General features: G+C 43.2%; 1 protein-coding gene across 1 annotated transcript; it reads right to left on the bottom strand.

Moving 5' to 3' along the window:
• On the bottom strand, positions 1–27,718 carry OSCP1 (organic solute carrier partner 1). The gene is made up of 10 exons (XM_045548249.1): positions 27,517–27,718; positions 17,193–17,347; positions 15,197–15,364; positions 14,596–14,676; positions 6,355–6,458; positions 5,812–5,940; positions 5,206–5,275; positions 3,184–3,323; positions 1,865–1,928; positions 1–1,640 (listed from the first exon to the last, which is right to left on the bottom strand). The coding sequence occupies exons 1-10, from the start codon at positions 27,626–27,628 to the stop codon at positions 1,524–1,526; spliced, it is 1,140 nt and encodes a 379-aa protein (XP_045404205.1). The 5' UTR covers positions 27,629–27,718; the 3' UTR covers positions 1–1,523.
• Positions 27,719–27,916: the final 198 nt, after the last annotated feature.

Raw genomic sequence — 27,916 nt, 5'->3', positions numbered from 1 at the left:
TCACTTGCAAAGGGGTAAGTTTATTATCTGAGAATTTTTTTCACACCAAATGAGGAAGCTATGCAGGGAACATTCAACTGTAGAAGGGTTTCCTTATGCCAGTTCCTGTGACTCCCTCTACTGTCAGCGGTCCAGGAATTTAGCAGCTGCAAAAGAGTTATCCAGCGCATAATTTAAAGGGAGTAAGAGGTAGGCAGAGGTTGTATTAGTTTTCAGATTTTAATTGGGATATTCAAGATTAGGTATTATGCTAACTATATATATTTCCTAAAATTTGCATTTCTCTTTCTATGGTTTCCTGTGGCGTGAGTTGGTGCAAAACTATACCAGACATAAACCAGAGTGACAAACCAGATGGCTGCAGACCAGATGGTCATGGATGAGGGAATCTGATCTGTTTAGATCTGGGCAAATCCAGGATCTAGTTATCACACGGAAGTTTGTTTCTCTCCTACTGGGATTTAGATAAGGACAAAAGTGAGTTTTACTTTTAAAAATTGTTGGATACTTCTATGGACTACACAGGATGACTTTCTTCTTAGACTTAGAATTGGGGGAAAAATACATTTCCCTCCCTTTTTATTCCTCCCTCACTGTTGATTTTTATTACCTCTCTCTTCTAGGAGCCATTAAAATCCTTTGCTTTTTGGCTTTCCTATAGCTTTGCCTTACATCATCTGTAGGGCATCCTGACATTCTAAGAACGGGTAAGACTCCAGTTCTCAGGGCCCACCCGGGGCAGGGCCTAGGAACCTGTAAACTCAGTAACTTAACTGGGCCAGCTGGATTTGAGCCACTCAACTAGTTCCTTCTCTTTCTTACAGATGAGGGAACTGAGGCTTGCTGAGGGTAACTGGTCCAAGAAGACATGGTGATTTGGGGCAGGGATGGGACCAGAGTGCAGTGTCATGTTCTAACCATGGTGCCTTCCCCTAAAGAGGATGTTATACGAGGCATTGTGATGTGACACCCTTGTGTCCCTTTGGCATGATTCTAAACACACTGATGCGTGTTTAGTACTCAGTCCACATCTTAGGCACAGAGTAATCCTTCTCTTTCCTTTGCCTCCTCCTGGTTCCCATGCTTTCTCAGGATGCCCTGAACCACCATGCAAATAAACTTGTTCTTCTTAATATTTGTGCAAGTCTAGAGACATGAAACTCACAGGTTACCTCATCACAGAGCTGCCTTACTAGACACATTTGAAACCCTCAGCATTGCTCTGGGATGGGTCGGGGAGGAGGCTACTACTGCTTCCCGGCAGCCCACGGCCCACCCCCAAGGCCCCAGGACATGCTCAGAGCAGACAGTGAAGTTGCAATTCATGACAGTGAGGTGGGAGCCAGACTCAAAATAGGACAGAACCTTCCCCTTCATCTGTCACCTAGTCAGGCCTCCCAAATGGTGGCCAAATTGCTTAAAAGAGACTTAAACAGAAGGCATTTTGTACGTCTGCTGTAAAAGGTGTTTTATAGTATGATATGCTTTTCCTTCCCAGTAGGGGGTGTGCCTGGTCAGCAGACCTATAACCCATCCATCATGGCCAGCAAATCATCCCCCTTGCTGGCGCTCGACCTTGGCTGCTCTGTGATCTCAAACTCCCCCATGATCCGAGCCAACTCTTCGTTCCGTCGCTGGTCCTGTTAGAGAAATGAGAGGGGAAGCGAATGAAGGGGATGTTTCGGCACGGTTGTCTCTTTGTGCAGTAGTCATTTAATTTTTCGTCCCATCACTGTGATGCATTTCAGTTACTCACCTGTTTGTTACAGACTGATTAGAGAAAAAAAGGGGTCTTTGAAGTTCAAAGTTATTATAAGATGACGAGGGGAATAAGATTTGATACTGCGTAATCCTCGGTACGCACCTGGGTAGCTTGTATGTTGATAACTTCGTAGGACAACTCTTCTGGTCTGGTTAGCGCTGCCTGTCTGGATGAGATGGTAAAGAAATGGGTCCAAGTTAGGGCGCTCCCTGCTAGCCTGGCAAACTGGCTCTTGGTAATTTGGCAACCTGTTTTTTCTGCCTCATCTTCTGCCATTGCCCTTCAACGTTCTACCCTATCTCCAACCAATGCACCCTACACTCCAGGAAGTCAAGTTCTTTTAAGTCTCTGTGCCTTTGCACATACTAAACTCTGCCAAGAATGCTCTTCCTCTTATCTACTTGGCAAACTCTAAGACCCAGATCAAATGTCACTCCTTCAATTTGCCAGTACAGTCACCATGTCCTCAATTAGAACATTCATGACATGGCACTCAAATCACTTAAGTACATGTTCATGCTCCCACTAAGCTGGGGGCTTCCTGAGAACAGGATCTAGGTCTTACACTCCATTTTTGTGTCCCCAGCACTTAACATAGTACCTGCCACACAGAAGTAAACAAAAGAAGTTAGTTCAATGAACGTGGAAATAGAAGGCAACCCTCACCCCAAATATTTGGTTGTGAGGAGGATCACATGAGATAATGCTGTGGTCCCCAACCCCCAGGCCATGGACCAGTAGTGAATCACTACTATAAACTGCTCGTGTGAGGGATCTAGGTTGCGCGCTCCTTATGAGAATCTAATGCCCGATGATCTGACATAGAGCTGAGGTGGTGATGCTAGCGCTGGGGAGCGGCTACAAACACATTATCATTAGCAGAGAGGTTTGACTGCACAATAAATGTAATGTGCTTGAATCATCCGCAAACCATCCCCCTGCCCCTGGGTCCCTGGAAAAATTGTCTTCCATGATACTGGTCGCTGCTGCCAAAAAGGTTGGGGACCACTGACTGATAATGCATATAAAAATACTCTGTAAACTGTAAAGAACTGTGTAAATATCGGTGAATTACTATTGCTATCGGTTTTGGGTGAGGCTTTCTAATCCCAAAGAAATCAAGCTCCAACCTCTCTCTGGTTTCTTGACAGACTTTTCTTACTATGGTCATCCTGGTTTCTAATACGGCTTGTTCAGCTGTGCTCTGCTAGTAAAACATTAGAACTGTTTTTTTGAATGATTTCAGAATGTTTAAGCCATCTAATCCTGGTGGATTCTTTAACTAGGTTATTGTTTGGTATTTCATTTGTGATTTCCACATTTGTATTAATAAGTGTCACTGCTTTGTAATTGTCATTTTGGGTTCTTATCACACTTGGGATGTTTATATATGTCTTTAAAGAAACAGGTTTAAAACATACTCCTCTTCTTCATCGGTAGTAAAGAGATTCAACCGGAATCCTGGCTCTGGGCCACTGGGTTTCTTAATCTCCATCCCTCCCATCAGCCTGGCCAAGAAATTCAGCTCTTCTTTAGCAAGAGGGTTGGGAGCAATGCTTTCCTGCAGAAACAATTGCATGATTTTTAGCCACATAAAGGTGATCACATTTCCTGCTAAGACCTGAGACTCATGGAGGTATTATAAAATAAGGCAAAACAATAACTTTAAATTATTTTGGGGTCCAAATAAAGCATAGAAAGCAGGCCTTAACCACAAGAAAAATCATCCACATCTAGAAGGAGAGGGAATCCAGCAATGCAGCAAGCCAAAGATTTTCATACTTTCAAGATGAGTGGAAGGCCCCAGGGACCCACACTTCCCCTCAAACTACCTTCCTCCTTGTAGGGGAAGAACATTGCTTCCTCTTCAGTCACCCAGTTCCCTCACAGCACTTAAGGAGCCTCAGTTGAGTCTCCAACCACACTCACTCCGAGACGCTGCCACACTGCCCTCAGGTGGTAACAGTTGGGAACACACCCTCGAGTCCATTCCCTCCTCTCATAGTCCTCGCCCCACTTCACCCTTGGCCCCTTCCTTCTAAGCCAGCCTTCCCTTGCTCTGTCTCTCTTGTCACTCTGCTACCAGTTATCTAAAATACAGTTCTTGGCTCATTTCTTCCTGCCTGGAAACAAACCCCTCTGCCTCCTGTCTAAAGAAAAAAGTCCAAATTGTTTAAGTCCCTTCCTAATCAGGCCTCAGTGTCCCTGTCCAGTCAGGCCTCTGCCAGTGGCCTCAATTAGCTGTGATCTAGCCACATGGGAGAGGTGCCACCTCCCCGCTCCCCTGAGCGCTATGTGCTTTGCCCCTCTGTGTCCCTGCTCATCCTGTTACCTGGGCCTGCGTGCCCACTTCTCCTTCTCTGCTATTTAGCATTTTACCCACTTTGTTTGTTTGTTTTTGTTGAGCCTGAGTCTCACTCTGTTGCCCAGGCTAGAGTGCAGTGGCATCATCAGAGCTCACTGTAGCCTTGAGCTTTGCGCCTCAGCCTCCCAAGTAGCTGGGGCTATAGGCACTAGGCACGTGCCACCTTGCCTGGGTAATTTTTAAAGTTTTTGTAGAGACCGTGTCTTGCTATGTTGCTCAGGCTAGTCTTGAACTCCTGGGCTCAAGTGATCCTCTTACCTTGGCTCCCCAAAGTGCTGGGATTACAGGTGTGAGCCACTGTGCTTGGCCTTATTTTACCCACTTTAGAGCCCCACTTTGATGTCCCTTCCTCTGAAAAGTCTTCTTGATCCTGTCCCCTGCCACCCACCCCACTGGATGGGACATATGTTCTTCTGGAACAGCACTTTGTTCAGAATAGCCAGCTAGTCCTTCTTCTACCTTGTTATAGTTATTTGCTTCTATACCTATATTTCCCAGGGTACTATAAATAAGCCCCTTCAGGATGGGACCATATCTGTCAGCTTTGTGTCTCTGGGTACCCAGCCCATATAAGCAGTTTAATAGATGTTTGCTGAATAATTGATTATTCCATGATTTGTCCTATAGCTAGCTGGGAGCTAGTTCTGTGAAAATTTGTGAAGATGAAATTCAGAGGAAATAAAATCCTACTTGAACTTAGTTACCACATTACTATGTAGGGAAGCATTAGAAAGAGATGTTTTAATGATCAGAATCACACAAGTGCTGGAGTCAGCAACCACGGACCTAATGGCACTGGTACAATGCTGTTTCACATGTCCTGGTGTGTGTGTGGTTCCTGCTTAATTATGGTGGTTGAGCCAAGCCCCAAATTACCTAATTAGTGAGATCAGTGAAGTCTCCATGAACAGCTACAATTAAAAACCTGCATACTTGTAAGGCTGAATGGAGAAGACTGCAAACAATGAGAGAAATGTTGGCTAGCTTTGAAGTCTACAGAATTCCCACACTTCTATCCAGGTAGATTTCTGTATCTAGAAAGAAGCTCTGAGGATGGGGAAGGGAGACGGAGGCTCACCTGTGTCCGTGAGGCTAAGTTCTTCGATGCTCCAGACATATGGGTTTCCACAGGCCGATTCACGCTGTACCTAATGTCAACAGAAGATGGTGACATTATCCAGCCCCTTTCTACTGACTGCCTTCTAATTCGTAAATATAGTTCATAGTTCTCATTTTGAGATGTTAAATTGCATCCAGAAAGGTGCTGTGAGTACAGAATACAACTAAATGGGTGTTAACCACACAAATTTCACTTCTTCCCAAAGAAAAATACCCGGGGAAGCTGTGTGGAAATGCTCCCTCTCTTAAAGGGCAACATGGATTACTGAAAAGACACGAGCATTACTTGAAGGCTAAGTATTTCTGGATTTCCATTGCAACAAAGGTTTTGGCTAATTCTCTTCCATGACTATTTAAAATTAAAATCTTTTCAACCTGTTGAGTTGCCTTATGTTTGGATTTCTTGGGTGCCCTTTGCAAATGTCAGCACCCCACATGCATTGTATCTCTGGGCAATTACTCCAATCGTCAGCAGGGATTTTTCATAGCAGAAGACAGGCTGTTTTTTTTAAACGAAGTGACCTCCTTTGCACTTGAATTCATCCAGGGAAGGAGAACTGCTTACATGTTAGTTCCCAGTTTCAGGACTCGGTCTCCATGAAGTTCAAAAGAACCTTCTCTGAGTGCAGCGACATAGTTTCCACCATGTTTGAATTCTATCTTCCTTATTTCTTCGCCTTTCTTGTTGAACATTCTACACACAATACAAAATATGACATGATGGAATGCTCTCCAAGCTTAGGTAGTCCTGCAGGTTTCTTTGTACTACAGAACAAAAAGGAATTCATGCACCCCTTCAAGATAAAGATGTTGGTTGTGATAATAATAGTAATACAATTCACAATAATATTTATTGAGCATGTGTTATGTGCCGAGTGCTACGTAAGCGTTTAGAGCACTACTATCTTATTCATCCTCACAGTAAACATTTAACAGATGAAGAAATGAGGCCTGGAGATCTGGGTGACTTGCCTCAAGTCCCTCTGCTAAGTGGCAAAGCCAGGATCAGAAGCCGAGGGGCTCAGCAGTGCTGCCTTCTGTGTGCTGGCCCAGTACTGGTTTCCTGGCACCCTGAACACAACTCTGATAATCACTGTTGAGAATTTACCTGATGACCCCAGGAACTTCAGTTCCCCAGGGAACAGGCCCAGACACTGGCAACACAAAGCGGCCATTAGAACTCTGAACTCTCTCCTTTAGAAATATGGACACCTAGAAAAAAATACACTTATTGTCATTTTTCTTGGTATGTTTTCATAGACATAAACATTCTGAGGATCGAAAGTGTGTAGTGGCTTGAGAATGTTACCTAGTAAGTTTATAACTCACCGTAACTAACACCTGCAGAGTTATAGTGTTTTTACAGACATACTTTTGAGCTGAACAGCAAACCTTCCAGGTGAGTCCCATGTGCCCCATTTTAAAGATGAGGAAGCTGAAGTTGAGAGTGAAGTGACTTGTCCAAAGAGAACAATCCTGGCAGGGACAGGATTCCAAACCAAGGTTAACTCCAAATTTCACACCCATTCCTTGAGGTTCTCTGCTGACTTTCCATGTAGCTGTGAGCCTTGAATTGTAAGAACCTCATTATCGCCATTTTATAGATGAGGAATCACCAGCTCAGAAGTTAAGATACTTCCTCAAGGTCAGCCAGCTGGGAAGGGCAGAGCTGAGGATTCAAACACTTGTGTTTCTGCCCCTGGAGCCTAAGCTCTTACCCACGTGCTGGACTGGAGAGAAGGGTGCAGCTGGGGCAGGTGGACCAAGTTGGCACTTGAGTTTGAAGGTCTTTTATGTGACTGAAAACATATTATGCTTATTTTTACTCCCTGGTTTGTATACTCTGTGTTGAGGTTTTGGTCATTCACAGATTAAATCCCATTAAGACTGTAGCAGTTAATCAGTTTGACTGGGTCTTATCTTCCTCATCTATAAAATGAGAGATAAACTTCAAGGTCCCTTCAACTCTAAAATTCTACATTAGTAGAATTTAGTAATATGATCAAGAATAATCATCTGTTGTGTGCAAGGCAGTGAAAACGCAAAGTGATGAGAATGTGTAAGCTAGCAGTTTGGTATGCTGATGTTAGACTGTCTAGGCTTAAACATCAGCTGGGCCATGCTTGGCTCTGGGTTTTGGGTAAGTTACACAAACTTTCTGTGTATCAGTTTTCTCTTTGGTAAACTGTGGGTAATAATAGTACCCACTCAGTGGGTTAGTGTGACAACTAAACCAGATGATATATAAAAAGCAGAGCCTGACACATCGTAAGTGCTCAATGAATGGTAGCTAATACTGTTAGTATGACAAGTCTAACTGGACACAGGACACAAGCATAAAATGGAGAAAACATCCACTATAAACAGGAGATCCTAACTAGCAGGTGCATAGTAGCTTGCTGAGAATGACTACAGGCATGGGGGTGGTAGCTGGGCCCGGAGGAAGAAGAGGGGTGTGGAGACACCTCAGAAATAGACAGGAGCAGGCACAAGTCATGTTTTGGGGTGAATGTGTAAACTGGTTTGGTTAGAGGGTTTTCTGGATGACCTCTTTGAGATTCTGTGACCGAGGGAGGTGTGTATAGCAATGGAGAAAGCAAATTTGGAGAGAGAAGTAGGAATATATATCAACATATATGTATGTGCAGGACTCTCTGTGAGCCTAATTTTAATAAGGCCAAAGATGGCATGGTAGATCTGGAATGTACAAATTTAGGTCACATGTGTGTCTGTGTTTGGCCTGAGTTTCTGTCCTTGGCTGGACATGACTGTTGGGGCCATCTGCCTGCCCAGCCCCTCTGCTGGCCCTCAACCGAAGGTGTGGCTCTCCTGTGCCCTTTTCCTCCCACTCCACACTTTCTTTTCCCAGGTGATCTCATCCACTTCCATACTCCAGTGCTCACCTCTGCGCTGATGGCTCCCGGACCTCAAGCTCCCTCTTAGCCCCCTTCGCTGGGCACCTGACTCGTCTATTCCATTGCCTGTTAGACAGGCCCACCTGTAGGTTCCACAGGATGCACCTCCCATTCATCCTGCTCACACGGGGCTCATCTTTGTCTTGATCAAATTGCTCCTCCTCTGGAGTTCCCAATCTCAGCGAATGACACCACCAGGCCACCAAGGTAGCAATCTGAGTCCCCCTCCCATCACCTGCCTGCATCTATTCAGTCACCAAGCCTCAATCTCATGATCATGCCTTGTGTCGGAGCCTTCCTCTCTACCCCAACTATTGCTCCCCACCCCAGACCTTCACCATTTCCTGCCTGGCCCGCTGCAGGAGCCTCCTGACTGGTCACTCTGCCTTCCTGCCTGCCTGCTTTTAATTCATCCATCATTATACTGCCAAAGACACTCTTCTAAACTGATATCTGGTCATGTCTCTCTCCTGCTTAAAATCTTTTATTGGCTTTCTGCCGCCTGCCAGATAAGGCCCACCTGGCCCTTGTTCCTCTCTGCAGCCCTGTTCTAGCCACACTCAATCGCTTGACCGAACTCCCCACCCCCACCAAGCAGTTACATGCCACATGCCTTTACTGAAATGGCATCTTCTGCTTAGGGTGTCTTCTTAACCCCTTCCCTCGCTTTCTCTTGGGCTTGGTAAAAACCCATTTTATTAAATAAAAGCTACCAGCTCTTCTGTGAAGATTTTCCTAATCCGCTTAAGTAGAACTGACCACTCTCTCCTTTGTGTCTTTTCTCTTTACATTCTTCTATCTCACAACTAAACATCTGTGAGGCACTTACTGCTTTTTTTCCCTTCTCTTTTTTCTTTTTTGAGATAAGGTCTTGCTCTGTCACCTGGGCTACAGTGCAGTGGCATCATCATAGCTCATAGCTCACTGCAACCTCCAACTCCTGGACTCAAGTGGTCCTCCTGCTTCAGCCTCCAGAGTAGCTGGGACTACAGGTGTGCGCCACCATGCCTGGCTAATTTTTTAATTTTTGGTAGAGACAGGAGTCTTGCTATGTTTTTCAGGCTGGTCTCAAACTCCTGGCCTCAAACGATCCTCCTGTCTTGGCCTCCCACAGTGCTAGGATTACAGGTGTGAGCCACCACACCTGGCCCCTTTTTCTCTTTTCTAATGAGTTCCTTGAGGGCAGGAAGCACGTATCCTATGGAAAGTGGAAGTAAAGGTCACTGAGCTGTGGAGAGATGTCTCCACGACCACTCACCTTCCCCAGGATGATGCCAGGACTCTGGAGGCCAAGAAGAGAGGAGCCAGGGATCTAACTGCTCAGTGAATATGGGCGAGTGACTTGGCAGTCAGTTCAGCAGTGAGTAATGGAGATAGGGCTTTGGACAGTGTTATGGTTGATGGTGTGACCTTACAAGAGAGGGCAGAGTTTGTGAGAGTGTGAGAATCATGATCTGAAAGTGAGGGGGAAGCCGGCAGAATGCTGATCCTGCTTCTCACATCCTGCCCGCAGCTGAGGGGGAATGACCAGCCTCTGCCAATTGGCCAGCGGACTTCAAATACCATCTCTATGCTGCACGCTGATGATTCCTGCCTGGATCACTCCTCTGAGCTTGGATTTGTGTATTTGACATGGCTATTTGGATGTCTAGTAGGCAAATCCAACAAACAGAACTATTAATTTTTCTACCCTAGTGTACTCCCTTCAGTCCTTTCCCATCTCAGTAAATGACACCATCAGTTGCTCAGGTCAAAAACTTAATAACTCCTTCTTTCCCTCATTCCCCACGTCCAATCTCTTAGTCTTATCGTTCTTGCCCTGAAGGTATATCCCAAATGTGAATACTTCTCACTAACTCCACTGCAGGCACCTAATCCAAGCATTCCCATTTTTTGCCTAGATTTCTTTTTTTTTTTTTTATTAATAGATTTAAAGAAAGGGAGTCCCCAGGTCTGTTCCATCCAAACACTGTTGAAGCAAGAGACAGATCCATGGGACCACTGAACGCATTGCCTTGCTTAGATTTCTATAATACTCTCCCAACGGCTGTCCTACCTCTACCCTTGCCCCAGATAGTTCACCTTCTGCAACATAAATCCCATCATGTTACCTCTCACCTTGAAATGCTCAGTATCATTTGTTTTCTCTTAGAATAAACTCCTTCCTAGGGCCTAAAGCTAAGTCAACCGGCAGGGTCCAGTTTATTGATGACCGGCATCTGTTCTGATTACTCAGTGCCCATGCTACACAGGTTGTTACATTTATTTTGCACATCCCTCCTGCCTAGGAGATGTGTTCAACTCACACTGGCTCTTTCTTTGCCCAAGGAACACATTGTGCTTTTTCCCATCTAAGGGGCTTTGACCTCACTGTTCCTTCAGCTTAGATGCTCTTCCCTCAGATCTCTGTTAGTTACATTCTCAGCTAAATGTCCTTCCTCAGGAAGGCTGTCCTTGACTCTAGCACTATCATCTAAAGATGTGCTGTCCAATACAGTAGCTACTAGTTAAGTGTGGCTATTTAAATTTAAATTAAATAAAATGAAAAACTTAGTTTCTCAGCCAGTCACACATTCGAAGTGCTCAAGAGCAACATGTGGCTAGTGGTTACCATATGGGACAGCACAGATATGGAACATTTCCATCATCACAGAAAGTTCTCTTGCTGGTCTCATGCAACATCCCATCCCAGTTGCCCTTTTTAACTTTACCTGACACAGGTATTACCATCTTCCTGAAAGTTATCAGCAGGAGAACATAACTGACTTGTCTCTTCCCACTAGCGTAGAACCACTTCAAGGCAGAGACTCTCTTGTGCATTTATGTATCTCAGACACTTCAACAGTGCCTGGCATGTAGTCAGCACTCAGTAAACATTTGCCAGACTGACTAGTTTTCCAGGGATGAAATGTTTCCAGGTAAAGCAGCTAATGGACTGGAGGTGTAAGGAACACTCTATGAAGAGGCTAAGATAGAATGATGTTTTCCAACAACGGAAACAATGGAAAGAACAGGAGGAATGTCCACGATGGAAGGATGCATGAATGAGAGTGGGAGTACGGGAGGGGGTGGGGGGCCGGGAAGCCTGGCCTTTAGGAGGCAACTCTGGGGGAGTCCTAGAGGGCTGAAGGGAGTTGGGAATTTAGACGGTTATAAGTAAGTGTTCAGGACTTCGAATGGAATTAGTCTCAGTGTAGATTCTGTCAGGCCCTGGCACACAGGTCAGAGCCTTGGCCACATTAAGACAATTTCACATTGTTTTCGTGACATCACAGAGAGTTTGGATATTGGTTGAGCAGTTTCATATTTGCTTTGGTTAAACAATGGGCAAGGGGTTATTAGAGCAGAGCTGTGTTTTTTTTTTTTTTTTTTTTTTTGAGACAGAGTCTCACTCTGTTGCCCAGGCTAGAGTGAGTGCTGTGGCATCAGACTAGCTCACAGCAACCTCAAACTCCTGGGCTTAAGCGATCCTACTGCCTCAGCCTCCCGAGTAGCTGGGACTACAGGCATGCGCCACCATGCCCAGCTAATTTTTTCTATATATATTTTAGTTGTCCATATAATTTCTTTCTATTTTTAGTAGAGACGGGGGTCTCACTCTTGCTCAGGCTGGTCTCGAACTCCTGACCTCGAGCAATCCACCCGTCTCGGCCTCCCAGAGTGCTACGATTACAGGCGTGAGCCACCGCACCTGGCCCCGGCTGTGTTTTTTTGATTTAGTTGGTTTTGCTAACAATTTTTTTTTAAATTGGGCAACACTTTATTCCATAAAATAGAATAAGTGTTGCCAGTTTTGCTAACAAATCTAAAACCTGTTAAGACTATTTTGAAAATAGAGGAAATCTGTATAGGCAATCACAAATTGCAGCTCAGCAGAAATACCATTAAAGACCAGACTTGGAAAAACAGCCCCGATGTTACAGATCAGTGGCAGAATATTGCCAAGATATGTGATTCTAGTTCTCTTGGTAAACATTCTGATATTTCATTGCCAGCCCATTTAGCAATTAAAGCTTAATGTATTTTGTGGTTTAATACACTTCAATGATTTTTCTATAAACTTATTATTAGGAAAGGCTTTTCATTATAATGAATTTTATCTTGTTAAAATTGAGAAACCAATATGCCTGTTTGTATTACTACAGTCCATAAAATAATGCCCAAATATGTACAGCCTTGAAAACAGTATGATGGAGAATTTTCAAAATTTCAAAACTGATATTTGAAATTTATACTTTCCCATTATTTATTTATTTATTTTAGTTCCCCATTGCTGCTATAACATATTTTATTTTAATTGATGACTATTAGAGATCTTAAATTATATTGATATTATTATTGCTCTATCTATAGCAAATAAAATAATTCATGAGGGTTAAAAATAAAATTGGCAGCAGAGTTAAAAATCTATTTTTCTTCCCTAGTTCATGGAAGGGAAATACAATCAGGCACCAAACATTCTGTTTCTTCCTTTGTCTCTGAATTTTATTTTGTGACTATGCTATACACGCACAGGTACAAAATTCAAAAGGTTTGTTCGAAATGGCATATACAATGGATAGTAAGTCTCTCCCCTCCCGTGTCCTCCATATAGTTCTCCACTCCCAGGAGGCAACCACTGTGACATCTTTTTTTTTTTTTTTTTTGACACAGAGTCTCACTCTGTTGCCCGGGCTAGAGTGCCATGGCATCAGCCTAGCTCACAGCAACCTCAAATTCCTGGGCTCAAGTGACCCACCTGCCTCAGCCTCCTGAGTAGCTGGGACTACAGGCATGTGCCACCTGCCAGGCTAATTTTTTCTATATAGTTTTAGTTGTCCGGTTAATTTCTTTCTATTTTTTTTTTTTTTTTTAAGTAGAGACGGGGTCTTGCTCTTGCTCAGGCTGGTCTTGAACTCGGTTGGTCTCGAACTCCTGAGCTCAAACGATCCTCCCGCCTTGGCCTCCCAGAGTGCTAGGACTACAGGCATGAGCCACCGTGCCTGGCTGACAACTTTCTTATATATCCTTCCAAAAGCACTCTAAACATGTACAAGCAAGTACATATATATTACAGATATTGCTTCAATTAATCCTCCCAGCAAACCCTAAATTAGGTATTATAATTTCCATTTTTCAGTTGAAGAAACTAATGCTCAAGAGAAGCAATTTGCCCAAGGTCACCGAGCTAGTGCTGGAGTTGGGATTCAAAACACAAGAGTGTCTGATTAGAGCCTGGGCATGTTTTGCCATATCATACTATCTTTCCCATATCAGTTTGTTCAATTATAGGAAGGAACAAAGTCTCATCCAAGAGAGATGGGCCCAAAACTCAGAAGCTCACAAATGTGTTTTCAAAAGATAGGGTATAGAATTGTCTGGAGTAAGGCGTGGTGGGAGGAGAGAGGCCTAAGTGGGAGGCAGTAGCCAGCAAGGATGAGGGCCTAAGCCAGAATGTTGGCAACAGGAATGGAAAGGAGGCATGGATGCTGAAAAGGCAGACTCCATGGGTTTTAGAAGCATGTGGATAAAGATCAGGAAAGGGGAATCAAAGGTGACACTCTGGTTCAGAGCCAAGTGAGTAGGGCAATGGTGGTACCTTGAAAGAAATCAGAAAGGGCAGATCGGGCACGGTGGCTCATACCTATAATCCTAGCACTCTGGGAGGCCAATGTGGGAGGATTGCTTGAGCTTAGGAATTCGAGACTAGCCTGAGCAAGAGTGAGACCTTGTCTCTACCCAAAATAGGAAAAGTTAGTCGGGTGTGGTGTAGTGCCAGCTATTCAGGAGGCTGAGGTGGGAGGATTGCTTGAGCCCAGGAGTTCAAGCCTGCAGTAAGCTATGATCACACCACTGCACTCCAGCCTGGGCGACAGAGTGAGATCTCATCTCTCAAAAATAAAAAATAAAAATAAAAAGTTAAAAAAAAATTTAAAAACTGCCAAGATTTATTATCAGAGTATTTATCATCTAGGCCAGGCACGGTGGCTCACGCCTGTAATCCTAGCACTCTGGGAGGCCAAGGTGGGCGGATTGTTTGAGCTCAGGAGTTCAAGACCAACCTGAGCAAGAGCGAGACCCTGTCTCTACTAAAAATAGAAAGAAACTATATGGACAGCTAAAAATATATATAGAAAAACATTAGCCAGGCATGGCGGCACATGCCTGTAGTTCCAGCTACTTGGGAGGCTGAGGCAGGAGGATTGCTTGAGCCCAGGAGTTTGAGGTTGCTGTGAGCTAGGCTGATGCCACAGCACTCTACTCTGGGCAACAGAGTGAGACTCTGTCTCAAAAAAAACAAAAGAAAAAAAAAAGAGTATTTATCATCAGAGAATGAAACCCTGTGAGCGTCACTAACTGGGCAAAATCTCTGCCCTCGTCTGCCCTGATGGCTGGCACCCTGTTCCCCTAGCACAGCAGATGCAGGGGGTTCCTGAGGCTGCCCATTCACTTACTCGGATGTGCAGGTCTTGGAAGAAGATGAGGAGCGTCTGCCGGATCAGCTGGAACTCCCCAGCAGAGAGACCACCGTATGTCTGCCAAAGGCAAAGCAGAAATATTTCACTTTCAGAAGTGAGATGAGTAGTGTGGACAGGAAGGGGCAGGCGGGTGCTCAGGGATGGGAACCAGGTAGGCAAGGAGTAGACTCAGCTGCTAGGGCAGGAGGGCCACAGGGGAGCCAGCACTGCTCCCTCACTGGGGACAAACCCTGTTACGCCACACCTGCACAGGTGTACACCTCATCTCTCCCATTCTCCACAGACCTGGAGAGGCTACTCTCCAAGATTTAGCAGAACATCTGTCACCAACTCCCTTTCAGAAAAGTGAGGAGAAAATGGCTTTTCCAGTTTTGAAGCCAATAGTAAGAGGGCATAAGATGATAGTGCCTATTATAATACCGAAATGGATACTTGTAGATTTATAGAATCTTCTGGGAGAATGGCAGGCTTTGCTATTCCTCATCCTGTTCGCTTTGCCATAGAATCTGCCTGTTCTTAACAAAGGGAAGAGAACAAGTATTGGGGCTGAGAGGTGATAAACTGATGATACTCTTACTTCCGTCAGCTGCCGGAAAGTCTCATCTACTTGATGTAGGATAGTTGGGGAGTCTTGGATGAATCTCTTGATGGCATCTAAATGATTGAAAGTGACCAGCAGTACATCCTTGGGACGGGGACACAGCAATACTTGGTATTTGAAAGCCATTGTCATCAGGTCATAGAGCTGCCAACCCACACACAAACAAGATAAATAGGATTATAAAAGCAAGCAACGTAAGAATCTCCAAGTCAAGCATTTACTGAAAACCAACTCTGGGCTTACCATACAGCTCAGGTGACTTTATCAGTTATCACCCAGACCAAGACACTTTTGGGAGTAAAAGAGGTGATATTAATAATTAAACCAGGGCAAGAGGAGTTAACTGGGACATTCCTGGGCAAACTACAAATTCTGGTCACCTTACGTGTATTGCTGATAGGACAGACATGAAACAATATTGGCAGCTGTGGCATCTGGAACCAGGCACTGAACTTGGAGAAAGAAAACCCCAATTCAAGTACTCCTTTGCTGCTAACTTACTGCACGGCCCTGGCCAAGTTTCTTAACCTTTCTGGACCTGAGTTTTCTCGTTTGTAACAAATACTCCAATTTCCCAATGTTGCAGAGCTGCTGAGAGGGGTAAATGAGACGATATGTGTGAAAGTGGCAAGGGTAAAGTTCCACAACTGTGTAAGAACAATTTTAAATGAAGAATGATGCTTACTACAATGTCAACAAGCTTAGCAACATATGTGTGGTATGACCACATTACATTTAGTTGTCATATGTCCTTGGGTTCTTCTTGGCTGTGACAATTTCCCTGACTTGCCTTGATTTTGGAGACCTTGACAGTTTTGAGTACTGGTCAGGTATTTTGTAGCATGACCTCTGAATGGTATTTGTCTGATGTTTTTCTTTTTTTTCTTTTTCTTTTTTTGAGATAGGATCTTGTTTTGTCACCCAGGCTGGAGTGCAGTGGCGTCATCATAGCTCACTGCAACCTCAAACTCCTGAGCTCAAGTGATTATCCTGCTTTAGCCTTCTGAGTAGCTGGGACTACAGGTGCATGCCACCTGATTTTTTAAAAAAATTTTTTGTAGAGACAGCATCTCACTATGTTGCCCAGGCTGGTCTCAAACTCCTGGCCTCAAGTGATCCTCCTATCTTGGCCTCCCAAAGTGCTGGGATTACAAGTGTGAGCCACCGAGCCTGGCCTGACATTTTCCTATGGTTAGACTGGGATATGGGTTTTGGGGAGGAAGAACATAGAGGTGAAGAGCTATTTTCATCACATTGTATCAGGATACATACTAGCAACATGACTTGTCACTGTTGATGTTGACCTTGACCACCTGGTTGAGGTAGTTTGTCAAGTTTCTCCACTGTAAAGCTAATTATTTTCCCCTCCTTTCCATACTGTACTCTTTGAAAGGAAGTCAGCCCACACTTAAAGAGTGGGGAGTGAAGCTTTCCCTTCTTGAGAGCAAAGTATCTATATAAGTCATTTGAATTCTTCTAAACAGATTTGCCTATCCTCTGCCATTTATTTGTGTGCAATTATTATTTCAAAAACCAGAGTGCCCCAATAATTTGTTTCCCAAAGAAATAGATACAGTCACATTATAAGTAAAGACTGAGCATTTTAAAATTTGCTTTAAAAAATGCCCGATTTCCTCATTACAGCATGAGATGTTAAATGAATGAGGCAGAATTAGTTTTTAGGGTTGAGTGCTTATATTTGGTTAAGGCATGTGTTTCTGGGGTTCATAAATATAGGCGTGAAAACCGGCACTCTCTTTGGGCAGGTGGAATGACACAGACAACCGAGGGGTTGGTGTGGATGACTTCTGAGGTCTTTCCCAACTCTAAAACTCAACAACTACTGGTATTTACACATGCCTGTTTCTCTCAAGGCATCACTGTATAGGTCATGTCATTTTATCCCAGTCTATGATCATCCACAAAGGGTACAGAAATGCATCCAAGATGACAGAGGCAGCTGTCTGCTCACCTTATCCATGCTGGCCTGGTTCAGTCTCATAATAGAGGCATGAGCCAGGCGGTCGTAGACAGTCCTCAGGGCCTTCTTGGAGTAGAGCTCTTGGGGTTTGAACAATTCCTCCATAAACTTTCTACTGAACATGGTAGAGATGATGTCGTTGAGAACTGTAGAGATAAGAGAGAGTACAGCTGAGCAAGGTACTGGAGGAAGCTTTATTCAGAAACACTTTTTGTGTACTGATGGAGGAGTTGGGCCTGTTCAGTACAGAGTGGGGATCCCGTGTACCTGTTGAGATCAGCTCCCTGGGGCAACCACACAGATATCCCCATGGAAAGCAGGGCTCTGAGATTGCTTTATGGCACCATTTCAGGGCAAACATAAATGATGGCAACGTACAAATGTGTTGTGCTTCAAGATTATACCACTTTTACATACATTATCTCACTTGATAGGGAAATGTTTCTTCTTTCTTTAAAAAAGATTCTTATAAGCATCTTAGATCTCTTCCTTAAAATGAGAAATAGCAACACTTTTTTAAAAAGCAAATCTGAACATTTTTATTTAAACTTCATAAAAATGGGCAATAATGGTAATTGACTCTTCTTTGAAAAACATTTTATGAAAATAGACATATCTACCGACTAGTTAGAGATTAAAACACTTCTAATGTTTCTATAAGACATGTACTTTGAATAGCACCATGTTAGAGTGCCTTAATTTCTATATTTGATCTATAATATTGATATCATACTGTAGGGATATATCTCATACTGTTGTTAAAATGTAAAGTTTCCATGTGTTGAGAATAAAAGAAGTGTGCAAAGGAAATGTCTATAATGTGAGGTCTTCATTCATTTAGATATTTTGTACTATTCAATAAAATATCACTAGTTAAGGGCCATGAAAATTCTCTGGTATGAGAAACAGGAACAGGTATGGTTGAACAGAGATTATTCTTTTTTTTTTTTTTTTTTTTTTTTTGTTTTGTTTTTTTTTTTTTGAGACAGAGTCTCACTTTTGTTGCCCGGGCTAGAGTGAGTGCCGTGGCATCAGACTAGCTCACAGCAACCTCAGACTCCTGGGCTTAAGCGATCCTACTGCCTCAGCCTCCCGAGTAGCTGGGACTACAGGCATGAGCCACCATGCCCGGCTAATTTTTTTGTATATATATTTTTAGTTGGCCAGATAATTTCTTTCTATTTTTAGTAGAGACGGGGTCTCACTCTTGCTCAGGCTGGTCTCGAACTCCTGACCTCGAGCGATCCACCCGCCTCGGCCTCCCAGAGCTAGGATTACAGGCGTGAGCCACCGCGCCCGGCCTTAGAGATTATTCTTAATTAAGCCAGTTATTCTGGCCCAAGTGAGAGTATGTGGATACTGAGAGTATATGTTCATAGAAATTAAAATTTGAAAGAAAACCGGGTTACTTAAAATGATTATACAAAATTAATTATTAAACGTGAGTGCTTATTACTGAAATATATAAATTCCCCCTTCTTTTGCTGAACACTAAGAACATGCCAGGTGATCCGCTGTGGCCATGTATCTTTAGAAGGGTAAGGTAGAGCAGTGAGTCATTATTTCAGGCACTTTCTACCAGTAAGTAACTGACAGAAGTGCCCTGAGGGCTCGAGCCAGCATTTAAAAGCATTTCAATGCATTTTATGGGGCAAGGAGGAGCTCAGGGCTGGTTATACTTAAATCTTAAATGAGAGAGATGGGAGAGGGGAACATGTTTTCTTCCACACTGACACAAATGAACCAACTGACTGTGACTCCTTACAGAAGTGTTGAACTCATACTTGACCTTTGGATTTTACTCTACACTCCATCCTACTGCTCTGTGAAGAAGAACCAACTCCCTTACCAACACAGGGTATCCCTCACATCTGACAATTTCAAACCATCAAGCTTGTCCTTAATGTGCACTGACATTTCCCCACTGCGGACAGCTTGGAGACATAAGAACTCTTCTGGGTTTGTATCATGCTTGGTCTTTTTCCTTCAACCAAAACAAGACAGGACCTGCAATAAAGTGGGTTTTCTAACTTTTTTCTTACCACAGCCTGTACGAAAGCAGAATTTGTAAGGAAACAGGTATAACTGAAAATATACCTGTAAATCCTCAAAAGAGAGAATAGTGAGAATTTCCCACAGATTTATGTAGGCCAGGGAGGAGTGCCAAGGAGCAATAATTCACGTTAAAGCATCATACCCACTCTGATCAGGTTAACATTTACAAAGAGCTACCATTCACCTAGATGCTGAGTCATTTCTCTGGGGTCTTTGAGCCCTTATCAGGATTTTCAAAATCCTCTATAGCTGAGACCCAAATAAATCAGTTCTAAAAGAAAGAAAACCCTAACTAAGGTGATTGTTAGCTACCCTGGAAAAGTGAAAAACAAAATGAAGCCTTTCCCCCTGGGAAGTGAAGAAGCTCTATACCACCAAAGCTCCTGGCACAAGAACGTGCAGAAAGTTCACCTCTGGGAAGAGAAGACAGCAGACTGTCCTTGTGGGCAGAGCAGTGAGTACAAATGTCCCCAAAGAAGAAATGGCAGTTTAATGGTTGAGCCCTGGCACCTAGGGCTGCCACCTCTTATTTCATTCTTTGGAAAGAATATGGAGGGACACAGTAACATGTTTTCTTCTCACAATGTCCTTCACCTAGCATTTGGTTGGGGCAGGCCTATTATGCATCAGACGCTGAGATAAACACTGGGCACAAAGAGGAAGGAGATGTTATTCTTGCCCTAGAAAAGCAGCCCAAATCATATTTAAGTTAAACCCGAGAAACAGTTTTAATCAAACCTCTTAGACTGTCTTAGTTTTTGACACTCAAATGCGTTTAGCGTACTTTTCATGGGGCAGGAATGTACTAGGAGCCAGATTTCATCAGGAAGAGGCTAAGGCAGGGGAGGGAAGGGATTTTTTGCAGGTGCATCAGAAGGTTGGTAACTGGGTTTTCAATATATCAGGCTTCTAGTGTTAGGTTCAAGTTATGAAGTTAGTTTCTGCTCATGATTATTATTTTAATTATTATTATTATTTTTCAGAGGCAGGGTCTTGCTGTGTTGCCCAGGCTGGAGTGCAGTGGCTATTCACAGGTGCAATCATAGTGCACTGTGGCCCTGAACTCCTGGCTCAAGCCACCCTTCTCCCTCATCCTCCTGAGTAGCTAGGACTACAGGCATGCACCATCACACCTGGCTTTCTGCTTATCATTTCTGAACACTTAAGTTAAAATAAATTCCAGTGATTCAATAACTCATATGAAAAGCCCTCAAAAACCACACTTCATGTCTGAAATTCTGCCATACATCAAAGTGTGGGCCAAAAATTGCTCAAGAGAAGTGTCAAAAGATGGATATGAAATATAGTAAAAGTGTATCAAGCACTTCAATTGGGCTTTTCTTTGAGCCTGGGTTGATGAAATAATTGTCTTGATGACAGCAATTGAGTTTTTACCAATTACCTCTGCTCTAAATCCACTTGTTTATGGGAACATGCAATTTGGAGCCAAGAATTTTGGAGAGAAGTGAGGAGACCCTCCTGAGTGGTTACCATGTTTTGAATCCTTACTATATTCCAGGCACTGGGTTTAGAACTTTATATGCATTAACTAATTTAAATTCAAAGACAATTTTCAATTATTATTCTCATTCTATTAAGGTTGAAAATAGAATCTTAGAGAGTTTAAAGTCCAAGGTCACACAACTGGTGATAGAATTGAAATTAGAATGGGATCTGTTTGATTCTGATGTTTGTACTCTTAAATATTACATATGTTACCTGCCCAGCATACTTGGTGTGGTGAGAATATTTAAAATACCGAGGACAGCCAAGCACAGAAAGACAAATCTCACATGTTCTCACTCATATGTGGGAGATAAATATTAAAACAATTGATCTCATGGAGACAGAGAGTATAATGACAGTTACCAGAGGCTGGGAAGGGTAGTAGAGAGTGGGGGATAAAGTGGGGATGGTTAATGGGTGCAAAAATATAGTTAGATAGAATGAACAATATCTGACAGCACAACAAAGTGACTATAGTCAACAATAAGTTATGACATACTTTAAAATAACTAAAAGAGTGGAATTGGAATGTTCTTAACACAAAGAAATGATAAATGTTTGAGGTGATGGATACCCCAGTTATCCTGATTTGATTAATTCACATTGTATGCCTGTATCAAAACATCACATATACCTTATAAATATATACAACTATTATGTACCCCCCAAAATAAAATATTGAGGACAGCTGATGACAGGCATAAACTACACCCAAATGTCAAATGATGGAAGGTACCTGTGATATTTGAAGGCTGAGAAAGGGTAAGGCATTATTCTGAGGAGTTGATAACCTTTTCAGGTTTGTGCCTAGTGAAGGGGAAACTGAAGATTTTGGATGAGGCCACACTACATGCACGATATCATGCCTTCTGCCCACAATCCTGGCAGCCATGCAGTCACATGCTTCCATTTTTCTTGGTTGCTCAACAGATACCTCTGTGTGCTAGGGAGAATGGGTCAGGGAGAGTCACTCATGTTGAAACACAATTCTTTGGTTACACGATACTTTAACAAAGTTGTTTTAAGAACTACCAAATAAGATACGTACTCCAAAAGTGTAGCTACAGCCCCAGCTATCCCTGCAAAGCTTGGAACTGAAAAAAGGAGACATCCTTTAGGTACGGTATAGCCCTTTTGTCAAAATTTGCTTAGTTATCATCTGTGTTTATTCCTTTTAAGTAAAAATTAAAATGTATAACCAATATCTCAGCTAAAGAGAAACTCATACCTATTTTCTTATTTTGAAATAGTTAGAGTGGTCCCACTTTAAGCCCCACTGATAAAGGCCGGAATGAACCTGTGGATGCAGACTGAATACATGCAGCCCAGATATAGCATACCTCGTTTTCTGTCCACCTCTGTCCATTCATCTACATGAAGCATATAAAAAGAAAACACCAGTTCATGAAGCAAGAACATTATTTTCAAGAAGTCTTTAAAAATACCAATTCCAATGATCTCGTCTATGCAACTCTACTTTTCATATTTGCATTTAATGTCTAATGTGAATACTCTACCTTCCATCTGAAACTTTTAAAAGGATGATGGATAAATAACAAGTTCCAAAAAAAGCCCAAGAAAGGCTATGAGAGAGTGGCTTAGGGAGACAGGTAACTCAGGAGGACTAGCTACCTTGGGGTTCATCTTGAAAGGCTAAAGAAGCTATTCCCTCTCATGCTGTAAGAATGCACATCATTCTAAAGCAGGCTTTTAAAGACACTAGCCTCAAGCTGGGCACAGGGGCCTGTAGTCAGTCCCAGCTACTTGGGAGGATAAGGCGGGAGGCAGAAGGATCTCTTGAACCCACAGTCCAAGACCAGCCTGGGCAACATAGTGAGATCCTGTCTCAAAAAAAAAAAAAAAAAAAAAAAGACACTAGCCTCCACAAGGAAGAATAACTCCAAGAACAGGTAGAGAAAGGAGTTTCTTTGTGTACAATCTGATTTCCTATTACTATAAGATTTCCCTTCCTAAAGTACAGATGAAGCTGCTCAAATTAGAAAACTTGAAATATGAATTAAAATGAAAATATGTCAATGTTTGTGTCTATATTATTTTTTATGTATAGATGTGTGAATTCCATGTGAAAATAAGGAAGTAGTGATGGGACCACTGTAAAGAAAGCTCCTAGGGACAAAGGTAGTCAGGGAGATCCCGAAAGGAGACTAAATAAGGAAAAATGCAGTTGGTTGGAGAAATCTGTGAGAATCAAGACCCTTTATGGGTTGAGCCCTGCCTCTACTACTTACTAGCCATATAAACTTCAAGCAATTTGGTTAATTTGTTTTTTCATCTATAAAATGGGGCTCATAATAGCACCTACCCCATGGGGTTGTTGCAGGGATAAATGGGTAATATATGTCAAATCCTACCTGGCTTCTCTTCTAGTTCTGCTTTTTCTTTTTTTTTTTTTGAGACAGAGTCTCACTCTGTTGCCCAGGCTAGGGTGCCACGGTATCAGCCTAGCTCACAGCAACCTCAAACTCCTGGGCTCAAGCAATCCTCCTGCCTCAGCCTCCCAAGTAGCTGGGACTACAGGCATGCGCCACCATGCCCAGCTAATTTTTTCTATATATATTTTTAGTTGTCCATATAATTTCTTTCTATTTTTTAGTAGAGACAGGGGTCTCGCTCTTGCTCAGGGTGGTCTTGAACTCCTGAGCTCAAACAATCCACCCGCCTGGGCCTCCTAGAGTGCTAAGATTACAGGTGTGAGCCACCACGCCCGGCCTAGTTCTGCTTTTTCTGCTGAAGGACATTGGATACCCACCAGTAAAGGAAGAAAGATGACTTTTTTTCTTTCCTTAATTTTTGGGGGAGATTTCAATCTAGAAAAATCACCCCCAGATAAAGAGTTCTGGACACATCCACATTTTAAAAAACATTTTGTAATTAATGGTCTCCTTTGGAAACATTTGCCACGAGATTGTTTCAGGGCTGATTTCTGAAGTTATAATCAAAGTATATACGTGCCTTCAATAAACAACTGGCACATGGCTTTCATACACAATACCAACAGCTCCCAAGAGACCAGTTTGAAAGCATGCCTTGTGCCATGCCCAAACTGACAGCAAGGGATTCCCACTGCAAGATCAGACTCCTCCGGGAAAATTCACTATCTTTCTCTCCCAAGAGTCACAGGCTTTTGGAGAGAAAATATTGGAGAATAGTCCCAGGAGTCTAGCCTTCTTAAAGCAGATACCATTTTCTTTGGTATAATGTCCACATCTTCTATCTTTCTGCAGTATTTATTTAACTGGTGATCTAGTGTGATACGCTTGTGGGAATTCAGAGAACTGGAGTTCCCTCTAGAGGGTATGTTTGGAACAGTGGCACTGCAGGGGGTTCATGTCCTCTGAGGAACAGTGACTACCTGTTGTTGATAAAATGAAACTGGCAAATGCCTACCCAGGAGTACGGAGGTACTCCCGAAGGCACCCAGGCTCAGCACCAGCAGGGGTCTCTGTGGTGCTGCTGTGTGCTCTCTGCTCCTTTCTTCCTGAGGATCCAGGGAAGGAAAACACCCTGTTTTTCTATTATTTCTGCAGATGACTTATTTGTGACAATTCCACTTTAGTTATATTTTGAATACGAGGTAGGCCCAAGGCTATCCAGAGCTGGTTGTTAAATTCTATTTCTCTAGAAATAGAAACAGAACCTCACTGCCATTTGGTTGCTCAGTACTACACTGTGATTTGTATGTCTTGGAAAAATCACTTCATGGCCCCATTCCTGTAAAATAAGAAATGTCAACAAAATGTAATAGGCTCTTATTTATGAATATTTTTAAGAGGATGGGAGTGAGGCAAAGGTAGCTGTTATTATTCTCACTATTGCTTAAAACATGGGACAACATTCGTGATGCAACACTTAAAGTTGCCCCATAGAGAGAGCACTTCCTTTCTGTTGAATGCTAAACTAGAGGCTGCATTGTGGGGGGAAACTGCAACATCTGCACTGGCCTTGTGGGAACAGGGATGGCCTCCAGGAGACCAATTAGTTGTGTAAGATAATGAAAACATCTAGAAGAAATATGATTTCCATTCAAAGCTTCAGCAAGGACTAGTTTACCATGGCTGGCGTTTTACAGGCCTATGTGTACAGGCATCTGTTACAGTGTCTCCCATTCCTGCAGCTACATCAACTCTAAACAGTAGAATGGAATAGATGAGTGTTTTTCAGCTTTTTGAATCCTAAGCTCTTTACCCTGCTCTCTCATTTTATCTTCTACAAATCCCCATCAGCCAACTACTTTGTCATTTCTTTTATAAAATCAGTGGATACACAGGGTATTTTTTTCAAACTCCTCCCTCTTTTCCTTACCTACCAACCCCCACAAAGATCCTGATATAATTCCCCCAAGTAGCAGCAAAATGCAGTGGTTAAGGGCATAAATTGGTTAAGAGTATGAGCTCTGGAGCCTGATGCCCTCGGTTCAAATCCTTTACTCCTCCTCTTACCATCTATGTAATTCTGGGCAAATTAGCTTTAGTTTTCCCATCTACAAAAAGGGAACAGTAATATCACCTATGCGATAGGACAGTTGTAAGGATTAAGGTGTTTAAGAAGAGTCTTTAGTACATGGTGTTTAATTTTTTATTGTTTTATTGTTGTTGTCCTCAGGAAGATATGTCCCTCAGTTTTAGAATCAGTCACTGGAGTGGATCAATAGCCCTACTGAATGCGCAGAAGGGCTGGATCAAGTTCCATCCAGAATCTCACATTGTGTTTGACATTCACCCAAAAACTGTGTAATCAATGAGTGTATGAATGTGAATTATTAAAGATGGTTGAAACTTCCAAAAGCTGAACCTAGCAAAACCAGGAGGACTATAGCTCTTAAAGACAAAGCCATCCCCTAGTATTCACAGGGTCTTGCCCAGACCTCCTCTTGAAGGATAATACCTATTACTTATTGTGCAAAACATGCTAAATACATTATCTCATTCAATCCTTACAATTTTGTTTTAAAGTATGTATTGTTATTATCATTTTATGGAGAAAGAAACAGGCTTACGGAGGTTATACTCCAAAGTCATGCAAGTAGTTAAATGGCAAAGCTGGAATTGGGACCCAGGTTTGTATGACTCCAGAGAGTATGCTCTTAATTGCTAATTTACCCTATCTTCCAAGATGCAGACTACCAGTCTGAGCACCCTGGCCTGTCACCTCACTAGTGTCATTAGCTTGAATGAAATCAGATCACATAGGCACCAAGGAAAGCAGAACAGTCTCAAAGAAGAAATGACAATACCATATAAAACTGCCAATTTTGATCATCAGTTCAACAAACATTTGCTGAACACTGATTTATCTTGGTCTAGGAATTATGCTAGGTGCTGGAGTACAAAAATGATTAAGACAATCAAGTGGGGGAGACAGACACATAACGGATCATTTCAGTATAATGTGGCCAGTGATAAGGCAGAGAGAGACACAAATGGAGTGCCATGGGGGCACAGGGTGATATGAGAGTATGGGTAGGCCCTTTCCCCATGTGGGGAGGCCTCCTGAAGGAGATGATTGATTCTGAAGCTGAATAGTGTAGGGTGGAAGAGGAAGAATGGAGGGATGGGAATTACTAGCATGGAAACATGAATGAACATGATTTAAGTGGAGATCTACAAGCAGTTTGGTATTACTGGGATACAAAATAGGAGGCAGGCAGTGGTGGGAGATGGGACTGTAGAGGTGGACAGAGATCAGAGCAGGAAGGGCCCTGAAATGTCCTGCACAAGGACTTGGCCTTGATCCAGATAGCAGTGGAAAGCTGAAAAAGGGTTCAAGCATGGGAAAGTATGAACAGAGCTGCATTCAGAAAGCAGCAGTGTGCAGAATGAATGAAGCGGGTATGCTACAGGGATAATCTCTCTATGCACAGACTTGGACTTAATCACACAGACACAACAGTTAATGTCTGAATATGTATCCTTAACATCTGAATATGTAGTTTAACACCAATTGAGCATACAAAAACTGTTGGAGAGAATGTTTTTAATCAGTGGCCATGTCAATTGTATTTATATCAACTTTTTCTCCTCTACCTTGAAATACAATATTTCCTTTATACTGAATCCTAGAAATTTGGTGAAAGCAGTTACTTGCTGAATAAGGAGGAAAAGAGTGGCAGAGCATTCTGAGTGAGTGGTCATTCTTTGGGGATTAGATGTGGTGTATATGGGAGCCAGACTTTGAATTTTAGAAGCTCTCATATAATTATTTTCACAATTGCATTCCCTTCTAACACTTGTGAAGGGAAAGGCTTTCTTATGTTTTTAAATTTATTTATATTATTTTAGAACCCCACATTTCTAGAAATGGCTTCTGAAATGAGCAAGACCAGTCTCGGCTATGTGGGAGGATACTACATAGAGGAATGGAGACGCAGAACCTGTTCCTTGGGGGTAAAGATGATGCTTGGGCTCGCAAAAGGTACGTTACTGGGTGGTAGGCAGCTGGGACTCCTACATTTGGAAGGGACTGGTTGTCAAAAGAGACGGGGAAGCTAGCGGGGATCAGGAACCCTAATTATATCCGTTGGGGGCATTAAGTTCCTCTGCCGTGAAAGGATCTTTTGGAGAATATGACTCCTGAGGGGCTCCGACTGGGTAGTGGCTGTGGCTTGGGAGAAAGGTCCCTGGCTATAAAGAGTGAAGTGTGCAGGGATGCGGGTCTGACTGCGGGTGTTAGGGCGGTGGCGAAGGGGCCCGGCTGCGGGGTGCGGGTCTGGTTGTTGGGTCCGGGCGCTTCTCACCTCTTCGGGCCTTGTCTACCGGGATGTTCTGGGCCCGCAGCCGCTGGTCCAGGATGTAAAGCATCTCCCCGCCCAAGTTCAAGAAGAGCAGCGGTAGCGTTCGCATCGACATGGTGCCAGAAGCAAGCAGGGCTGGTGAAGGGCTCCAGGGTTAGGCAGCCAGCGGCCTGGAGGCCCCGCCGCAGCGGCCCAGAAGCCTGGTTGCTAGGGCAACGCCGCGTTGGGAAAAGGAAGCCAATCAGGAGGCGGTTTGGTGGGAGGTGCCCTGAGAGAGGGTGCTCATTGGGCCGACTGGAGGACCACCTCGCGTGGATTCGTCTGAGGCGGACGCTGGCGCGGGCGCGACGCTGGGCTCCGCTGGGAAGCGCTGGCTTTGAATTTTTAAAACCTCCCTCCGAAG

The sequence above is a fragment of the Lemur catta genome, chromosome 3 (assembly GCF_020740605.2).
Source record: "Lemur catta isolate mLemCat1 chromosome 3, mLemCat1.pri, whole genome shotgun sequence".
Lineage (NCBI taxonomy): Eukaryota > Metazoa > Chordata > Mammalia > Primates > Lemuridae > Lemur > Lemur catta.
Note: the sequence above shows the minus strand (reverse complement) of the source record. Positions and strands in the feature narration are given on the sequence as shown.

Bases quoted from the DNA above. Each gene is read 5' to 3' on its own strand.
- OSCP1 (XM_045548249.1), bottom strand. From the start codon at position 27,628: ATGTCGATGCGAACGCTACCGCTGCTCTTCTTGAACTTGGGCGGGGAG. The intron at 15,365-17,192 runs GTGAGCAGACAG...GTGGGTTGGCAG, and splicing joins ACCAGGCCAGCATGGATAAG to CTCTATGACCTGATGACAAT. The intron at 1,929-3,183 runs GTATGTTTTAAA...CATCTCATCCAG, and splicing joins ACTACCGATGAAGAAGAGGA to ACAGGCAGCGCTAACCAGAC.